Source organism: Apteryx rowi, unplaced genomic scaffold (assembly GCF_003343035.1).
Source record: "Apteryx rowi isolate R43461 unplaced genomic scaffold, aptRow1 scaffold_217, whole genome shotgun sequence".
Lineage (NCBI taxonomy): Eukaryota > Metazoa > Chordata > Aves > Apterygiformes > Apterygidae > Apteryx > Apteryx rowi.
Window position 1 is genome coordinate 1 of NW_020448497.1, and position 9,416 is coordinate 9,416.

The window sequence follows — 9,416 nt, forward strand, 5'->3', positions numbered from 1 at the left end:
ACACCAGCTCGTCCAGGAGGGTCCCGCCGCCCGCCATGGGCTTGTTGCACATGGGGCAGACGCAGCGAACCTCCAGCCACTTCACCAGGCACCTGCAGCCGGGAAAGCCGGAGGTAGGAAGGGGAGGAGGGTGCCAGTCCCCGCCGAGGAAACCCCCCACCGGCCCCCACTCACTTTCGGTGGAAGGCGTGCTGGCACGGCAGCACGCCCAGCTCCTCTCGCGCTCTGAAATCCTCCAGGCACACGGCACAGGTCTGCTGCGGAGGCGACGCCAGGACGGTGAGGAGGGCCGGTGCCGACACGCGGGACCCGGCACGATGCCTTCCCGCCACACCGTGTCCCAGGGAGCCCCTCTCCAGGGTGTTTCCAGATGGGAATTTGGCTCAGTTCCCAAACTGTCTGCAGGAAGGGTGCTTCCCTCCCCAACCTGGCCACGTTCCCCATCGGGCGCGACAGCCTGGCCTCATTCTGCTCGCAAACTGCCCCAACCCCACAAAGCGGCAGAGAGGTCGCCCCCGGGCAGCCGTCCCCATGAGCCCCAACCCCCCGGCGGCTCCGGACGCCTCGAGCCACGCAGCTTCGAGGCCCTGCTCACAGCCTCTGCCAAGCGCAGGGCCCTGGGTGCCCCCAAGCCGCTGTCCCACTCACCCCATGCACGTTCAGCTTCCTGGCGTCGCCTTTCAACACCACCTGCACGGGAGAAGGAGGCGGCACATTTAAACCCAGCGCGGCCAGAGAACAATCCTGGCAGCTGTTTTAATTAAGCGAGCGTTTAACGCAAGTCCAGACCCGCAACCCAAGCCCAGCGGCAGGCCGGCAGGTCCCGCGTGCCCCAGCACTGCGGGGAGCAGCCCCCTACCCCGCTGCTGCCATCCCCAGCACTGTCCGACCCGCCCGAAAGCTCCCAGCTCAGCCTTGAATCTCAGGGGACACATTTAGGAGCCAACCGTAAACTTTACCTCCTTGTATCCGAATCTTTCACTCTGAGCCTGATGCCGAAGTTTGCTAGTGAGGGAGAGAAAAAGCACGCAGTGAGTTTCAGAGCATCCTCCAGGGAGCTGGTTAGTTGGGGACAGTCGCTTCTGGACAGTCCAGCCCCAAAAATTCATACTGTAGAGCCAATGCGTATCAGTGCCCCGGCCGTCGCCCCGCGTGGGGCTGTCACAGCCCCGCAGCCCCGTGCCGGCTCCGGCGGGCCCCTGCCGCGCTGCCTGTGCCGCGCAGCACCCCACGCCGCCGCGGGGCCCGCAGGAACCGGCGGCCGGCGGGCGATAAGGTCTCCCAGCCGCAGCCCCGATTGTTTCGTTTCGGAAGTCATTAGAGGTCCAGGAAGCGCCGTATTTCCAGCACTCGCCGGCTGGTCGGCAGCTCCCAGCCCAGCCGCTGTGGCCTGGAGCCGAGCAGAGGGGGCTGGGAAAAAACGTCCTGCAGGAAAATCCAGCAAGATGCTAACGCTGGGGGCAGGACGCTGCCCACAGGCCTTTGCTTCTGCTGCTGAGGCACAACGTGCTTCCACTTGTACCTGTGCCGGGGTTTCACAAAAACGCCTCTTGGCTAGGAGACGCTTTTCCCTTTGCTTTGCAGAGCTGCTGCAGCAGCCCGGCGGGCTCCTCCCCAGTGACCACCCTCCCTCGGACCGGGCACGGGCCGGGACATGGCTGGGCGCGGGACATCTTTGCAGGAGGCTCTGAAGGAGAGCAAGGCCAAATGCAGGGTATTCCTCCAAAATCCAGTGTCTTGCTACCACTCATGCGCACGCAGCCCACCCCGCGGCCCCCTCCGAGCCCAGCAGCTGGTTTACGTCAGCACAACCCAAGGGCTGGCCCGGCGCCACGGCAGGGGACGGGGACGGCGCAGGGAGCGGCCGTGCAGCACCAGCTCTTGCTGGCCCCAGAGGGTCCCAGGGGTCAGAGCTGTTTTGCTCCCTGCTGCCAGCAAAAGCCCTTTGCAGACGTGCACGGGGCAACGGCGGAGCTGGGGCTTCCCGCAGCAAAGGACTGAGCTCCTTGGGCCCCAGAGGAAAAGCCAGCTGCTGCCTCGACTCCGAGTTTAAAAATAGCCCTCTCTGCGCAGGGAGGGTAATGCAAAGACACATCCTCTCGCGCGCAGCACAGCCCCGGCCCCTGCCCACACAATGCGGCCGTCCAGGAGCCCCTTCCTGCCGCTTCCTGCCCTGCTCCGGCCCCGGCAGGAGCGTGGGGCTCTGGGGATCCCGCCTGGAGCACCCGAGCCCCCTCCTTGGGGCAGCGGCRCAGATGCTCCTGGCAAACCCTTCCTAGCACTTTGGGGGGGAAAACAAGGAGGCAGCAGCAAGGGCTGGGGGGGGCCCTGGCGTCCCAGGCGGTGCTATCGGTGCTATCGGTGCCCCGGGTGTGGGTGCAGCTGCAGTCCCGGCAGCGCGGCGGGACGAAATGGTCCGGCACCGCAGACACCCTGGGGAGCACTCAGGGATGGGGATGCCACTCGGTCACCATCCGGCTGCTCCAAGAGGGATCAGGTGGCAAAAGCTTGTCGAAGGTAAAAGGGAAGCTGCTGCTCAGAGCCAGCCCCTGACATTTAACGGTGCGGAGGAACACAACCCCTGAAGCCTGCCAGATAACTTTTCGGAGCCGCAGGCTGAGTGCTCCCAGCGCCGTGCCCCACGGTCACACCTCGCACCAGCCTGGGGCCGGCAAGGGTCACCTCCGGAAGCTGTAAGGAAAGCAGGCACATGGCTCAAGTGGGGCCAACAGGTCCTAGCAACACAGGGGGAGATTAAATGGTTCTAATTTGCTTAATAAAAATAATAGCTATCAGGATCTAAGTGGAGGTTACAGGAGGCCTTGGAGAGACTATTAATGGCAGCCAAAATTGGCCTCTGATCCCTTGGCCGCTGTTCGTGCCGTGCTCACTGCTCCCTGCGTGCCCGTGGCTCTGCCCGGGGCCACTCTGCCACCAGCGTCCCTGAGTGCAGCCCGCTGGGACCGTGACAGCCCTTGGCTAAGCCCGAAGGCACCTCCATGCCACCAGTGGGACCAGGACCTCCAGCAAGGACATCTCACCTGAACCACCAACCTGCCCAAGGCACCAGGAGGGGGATCAGCATCTTCTCTCCAGGCTGTGAGTACCGGCACCGTGGGCTGTCACCTCCCTCGGTACAAGTCTCAGTTTTCTTTCAGCCAAATCCCAGCCAGCTGGCTGGAGAGCCATGTCCCCAGGTCGTACGTGTCCCCAAGGCATGGAGCCACCTTCCCCAGCAGGCCCCAGCTCACCTGATGAAGTAGCAGCAGAAGATGAGGCTGAGCACGAAGACGAAGATGCCAGTGCCAAAAATGACCATGTAGATGTTCAGCGGCAGGTCCTGGAAAGTGATGGGAGGCATCGTGCACGATTTATTGGTATAAATCAGCCCCAGACCGCAGAAGCACCCTTTGCAGGGGGGAGAGAGAGAAAAAGCAGCATTTAGAATGAAAGAGGGGAAAAAGAGGGGAGGAATGGAAGAAGATTAAGACTTACCCTTTATCATGCCATACAAATATCCAAGATAACCCACTGTGCTCTGTATGGAGCTCTGTATGGAGCACAGAGAGAGGGACGTGGGCTGCAAAGTGCCAGAGCCTGGGGCCAGCGCGGGCTGCGTCTCTCGGAGCCCAGGACCCAGGGCTGCACAACGGCAGCTCGTTACTGTGCTCTGCGGGCTCTCGTTAGCCTCTGGAGACCCTGCAGGCGGCTCCTCACACGCAGGCTGCTTTGCGGGTCATGCAGAGGGGCTGCAAACCCCCTGCTCTGGTTTCCCAGGGCAGCATCCCCAGCCGACGGCAGCCGTGCCGGGAAGCCCCGACAGGGAGCAGCCGCTCCGTGCCCTGAGCCCCGTCCTCGGAGCCGCCGYGGCCCCCGGGAGCAATCCTGCCTGCTCCATCCCCTGCATCGCCTAGCAAATTGCTATCCAGAGTGACTGCAGATTTACTGTGAAAGCGGAGAGCGCCTGGGCTGATTACTAAGTCCCCTCTGGAGTCTGCAAAGTGGGCAGAAAATATAAAACCAAGACATCATCCTGTGGCCTGTAAATCGAAGATCTCTCCAGGAGCAGCAGCCCCTTAGAGCGAGGCTGCGCCAGCACTGACAACAGCCACCGCTGTGTTACCAACCGCAATGACTAAACCATCCTCCGGCAGCATGAACGTACCCAGGGCAGAATCCAGGCACCTGAAGAAAAGGAGGCCCCATGCATTCATCTCCATAGGAATACATGGAAATCAAACGGGGATTTATGCAAGGACAGAGGGGGAAAAAAAAAAAGCTTGAAAAACAAGAACAGCTTGTCACTGCCTTGCAGGAGCCAGAAGCAGCAAGTGACCGGGTCCTTCTCAGCTCCAGGAGAAGCGATGGGTCCGCACGTCCCAGCGCTGGGAGCACGTGGCAGCACCCCTAGCAAATTCCCCTCTGGAGCAAAGACGCGGCCCCCAGCACCCGCCTGACACAAGCCGCTACTTCGGCTGCTGCCTCTCCCTCCGAGTCTGACACCGTGGTGGAATATGGAGGAGGGTGTTACAAAATACCCAGGAACAGCGAGAAAAGATGAGAAGGGTTCACACCTAGCAAAGGAGGAAAAACACAAGGAAAACACCAAACCCACTGCAAACTGCCTCTTCTGGGAGTTGCTGCAAAGTCAAATTCTAGCACAATAAGCACRGTTTTTTGTGTCTCAGAATCATGCTGACCCCACAGAACCAGAAGCTTTGATTTCACGTTAGATCTCGCTCACATGGGACTTTAAAGGAGATCAGCCTCCGAAGGGAGGCCCCATCTGTGCTCCAGAGAGCATCTGCCCCCACCCTTCCCGCTCCAGCACCCTCTGTTCCTGCTCTGCGGAATCTCATTAAAAAACTCCTAAAGAAACACTTATGGTTTTAATTACAGCCCATTAAAATCCTCCTCCTGCTTCTCATCAGAGGATGAAATTTGCTTTCCACCACCAGAGGCAGAAAGCGAATGGGTGGCAGGGCCGAACTCTGCACAAGCAGCGAAAGCCTGAGGTTTCGTCTGCCTGGTTTCCTCCCCATTGCAGACAGGGAGAAAATCTCCAGTCCAGTAACAGTGTCTACAATGTGCTAGAAGACCAGGAAAGGGAGTATTTGTTTGTAGGGTCCAAAATCCCTGCATTCCTCCTGCACTTCCAGCTTCCTGCTCTCAAGACTACCAGGTGCAGGAAAAGTTGTGGTTTTTGGTTTTTTTTTTTCCATTTCCCTGCTGGAAATGATTGAGAAATGCTCACAAAAAATATAAATTAGATCAACTGTTAAAAAAACCCACTGAACAAGTAAATGAGATAATGATGGTATCCACGGTGGCCTCACATGGGACACAGGCGGTGCAGCAGCTGTTGATGGATACAGGAAGGCTCATTTGAAGCCAGCCAAAAAGAGCTGTGGATTGTGGTAGCAATAACGGGGCATAAACGTGTAGAAGACTGGATAAAAACAGTGAAGCTTCCTAAGAGTATCTGAGGACTGAGAGCTATTCCAAGAATCTGCTGAAGAGCACCAGCCGTCGGCCTCTGCGCCACAAGAGCAGGGACCAGAGAAACTGCCCCAAACCAGGTTATAACCCCATCGTGGGGCCGGGCGAGCGGCGGCCGGGCGAGCAGCCTCCCTCGGGCCCCAGGCAGCGACTGCTCTGCCGCAGGACGGGTTCGTGCTCAGGAGGGGCAGGTTGAGGCCCTGCGGCTGCTGGAGGGGAAGGGCAGCCCGGCCGTGAAGCCCCTAGCCGAGGATTTGGGGATTTGGGGGTTCTGCTTTCCAGCTCTGGCCATAACCCCGGAAAGCAGTGCCCAGAAGGCAGGCTTTGCACCGGGACCRTTTAATACCACCTTTTCTCTGCTACCTGCTTGCAGGAGACGTTCAAAACAGCGTTCGGACGCCCAGCACAACGCACTGTGGCCAAACCGTTCTGCCGCCGAGCCCCTGTGCGGGGGCTCTGCCCTCGGAGCCCCGTCCCGCGGGGCACAAACTCGCTCCCGACACCRCAAGCTGCTCGCCGAGGGCTGCTCCGTGCTCCAGGCCCAGGTTCCCCACGGGTGGCAACAGCTGTGTGTAGAAGACACCCATCAGCATTTCAAATCGCTGCTTCATCAGGAGCCGTAATACTGGTAACAGCGGGCTCAGCTGCGTTGGAGGAGCTGGCACGGGTACGGAGCGATGGGCCGGCAAACCAGCAGTAGGGCAAAATTGGGGTGGAAGGAGAGAAGCTACAACTTACAGCCCTGTACCGAAGGAAGCATGGAAGAGCTGGACTAACATGTTCCTGCCAGCTGCAACACAGCTGGCGAGGCTAATTTTAGATTCACCAGCTTAGCAAGGCTCGTTCTTGCTAAATAGGCTCTAAAGAATTCATGAGTTCCCGTCAGAAGTGCCAAAAAGTGAGCGCGGTGCTGGGAAAGTGTCCTTTTCGAGTCAGAGGGCCAGGACAAGGTCCTGCTAGGAGCAGCCCTAGTGCAGTGAGTCTGAACGAGGCAATGCAGCCACGTACTTGGACCCGGCTCGCCCAGACCCCCAACCTGCCCAAAAAACAAGCTTCTCCCTGGTCCGGCCAGCTCCTTCAGCCTCCTCCTCCTCCACACAGAGTTTATCGAGAGTGAGCAAGTTAGCTTAGCTATGGTTTTGATTAGTGCAAACCCTTTTGTCTGACAAAGACATTCTTATTTTTGCTTGAAAAGGAATAGATCAAACTTATTTTTAACCAACACTAAGATATAGGCCTGCTAGGCACCAAAACCAAACCAAAAGAACCCACCTCACCAGCTTCAATCTACCCAGGGCCAATTTTGCACCAGAAACCAGAAGTCTTGAGAGCAGTATGCTGGAACCATTATTTAGCCAAAAAAGATAAGGAGAGCTCCCTGGATATCCATGAAAGTATCTACAGACATGCACTGACCTTCTGGGCCCTTCCTAGTCCAAGACGGGTACTCAGAAAGGAGGCTTATTTTGCCGGCACAATGTTTTTTCACGCGAACCRCAAAAACGCCCCTTGCAAGCCCAACCAGCAGAGGTGCAGCTGGGGGTTTCTGCCAGCGCAGGGCACCTCCTCCTCCGACCCACACGGCTCCTGGCAGATCTGAGCTGGCCTGAATAGTCTTTCTGCAAGGCAAGGTACAAGCACCCAGGCAGGTTTTAAGTCAGTCCCACAGCCCTGCTCCCCCCAGCCCCTGGGAAACGGCAAGGCGCGTGGTTTTGCACAGCCGGACCAGGAACCGCTCGCTTGGCCCTTGGCTGGGAAAGGCTCTCCCGGCCTAGTTTAACTCAGCTGGGGTTCAAACGCATATAGAGGCTTGTCCCATCGCGTCCCACGCTCGGGGAGTACCGACACATCCCGAGGACCCGTGCAAGACGCCCAGCTACGCACCCGCTGCAAACGGGTGCAGCCGGCACCACCCCGCCGTGGTCGCAGACCACAGATGCCTGCAGATGAGCCGCTGGCACTGCGAGGGTTTAAACGAAGTTGGAGGCAACGTAGAAATATTGCTTTCTTTTACTTAAGCAAACTGTCTCATTAGCACAAGCAGGAATTATCCTCTCCGGGTCCTTTCTTTCCTACAGAGGAAAACCACAGCACTTAACCGCGTCCCCTTCTCGTTGCAGGCTGACGCTGCAACACTCCTGGGAACACGCCGGGAGCCCCGAGGCTGCTCTCCTCCCCAAAACAACCAACAGAGAGATGGGTGGTCCAGGGGACTTGCCTTTGCTATAAGTCTATGGGCAGAGCTTGGGAGCCAGGGAGTTTGGCGGCCAAACGGCACGACTTTAACGTTCGCAACCCCCCTCTACCAGCCTGGCTGAACGCAGGCCCTGCTCCTCCAGCGAGGCCGTGCAGCTCGGCCCTCCGGACACAACAGTCTGCAGTCGCCGAGCCCACGTTACGTCGAGTCAGGGCAGACCCACGTCTCTCCCCGTACTGTGCAGGCACGGGGTTTTTGCTGAGCAGAGCTTCTCCCTCACCCCAGTTCTTGTTCAATAAAACAAATGGAAAACTCAGCAGGTCATTAAATAAAACCATTCTTTCTACTCCCACACAAAAGCTGTGGGCTTTGCATTCAAAAATTGAAAGCAGCATCCGTAAAATTTTTGCTGTGATGCTAGAACAGGCTTGCTGCAAAAGTCATCCCTAAACCAAGCAGTTTACAGTGGGGATAACCAGTTCCCCTCCAGATAAAGTTACCTGGCTCGTGCTTGGTGACTAGAGTCCATCAAACTACAGCTAGAACAACAGGAGGGAAAAGGGTGAAGCATTGAATCTCTGCAAAAGAGGAGCTGAAATTCCATCTGTACCAGCACAGAGTTCACTTCTGTTAAGAAATTTTGAATACACCTATTTATGTTGAAAACTTGATTTGTTTACTGGGTCTTGGATTTATTTACACCAACAGCCCCAATTCTGCAGAAGCCTTCAACAGTTCGTGGATAAGTAATTTTTCTGGACTTCACTGATTTGCAAGGTCAGGGCTTAAAGCCAAAATGTACAAGTCAGATGCCTATGGCTAGTCTCCCAAACCCACGTTCTGACCTTCGAACAAGGGTGGGCTCTGTTCTCGGTGCTTCCCAGAACCCACACCCTGGGAAGCTGGAGAGAGCTGTGGTTGCTCAGAGCCTCTAAAAGCAAAGTCTCCCTTATTTAGGAGGTTTCCTTTATACAGCCAAGTTTGCATTTTCTGCTGTGGTGCATTTACATGTACCCATTTAAAGGAAATCCAGGCACTCACCACATGTCCACAGCTAAATGCCCGCAGGACCGATGGCTTCTCACCCCCCAGCTTGCACAACACACAAGGTGTGTGTTACAGGAGAGGAAGCCACTGGTTGCATTATATTTAGCTTCAAAGGCTGCAACTCTTCCATAAATTAAAATAATCCAGCCTTTGTTGCTCAGGCATGGCTTTGATGGTGGAATTCCCAGCACAGCTTCCCAACTACTTAGTCATAAAAACAAACCACTTTTTATTTAACCAGAAACCCCTCGCATGTGCAAACTCAGTTCCACGTTCATGTGAACTTCTTACGGCTAACACCAAAGAGAGGAGCCAAGGCCTTGCCTGGGGTCCTCCTAAAAGAGGTTTATCCCCTTTCTGCCACACGTGAAGGAGGGATTTTTCGTTTTAAATAGAGTGAGAAGCGAAAGCACCGCCAGTTAACTTAGGAACTAGCTTTACTCCCGGGAGCTGAGCAGGATGCGCCGCTGCCGGAGCAAAGCGATCCCCGGCTCGGCCGCGGCTCCCTGCGGATCGGGGGGGAGCCCCGAGCCCCGCGGGGGCCGCGCGGAGGCCAAAGCCCCGTCGGGGGCTGGGGCTCGGCCCCGCTCGCCGCCGCCGCCGCGGGAGGGAGGGAGGCAGGGAGGGAGGGAAGCAAGCAGCGGCCCCCCCGCCCCAAACCCGCCCGCCCCCC

General features: G+C 57.5%; 1 protein-coding gene across 1 annotated transcript; it reads right to left on the reverse strand.

Moving 5' to 3' along the window:
- Positions 1-4: 4 nt before the first annotated feature.
- On the reverse strand, positions 5-4,214 carry LOC112965466 (RING finger protein 122-like; the record flags this gene model as incomplete). The annotated part of the gene is given in 7 exon segments (XM_026064458.1): positions 5-92; positions 175-257; positions 649-690; positions 960-1,005; positions 3,252-3,449; positions 3,451-3,490; positions 4,166-4,214. Coding segments are annotated over 7 exon segments (546 nt in total), but the record flags the coding sequence as incomplete, so codon positions are not given.
- Positions 4,215-9,416: the final 5,202 nt, after the last annotated feature.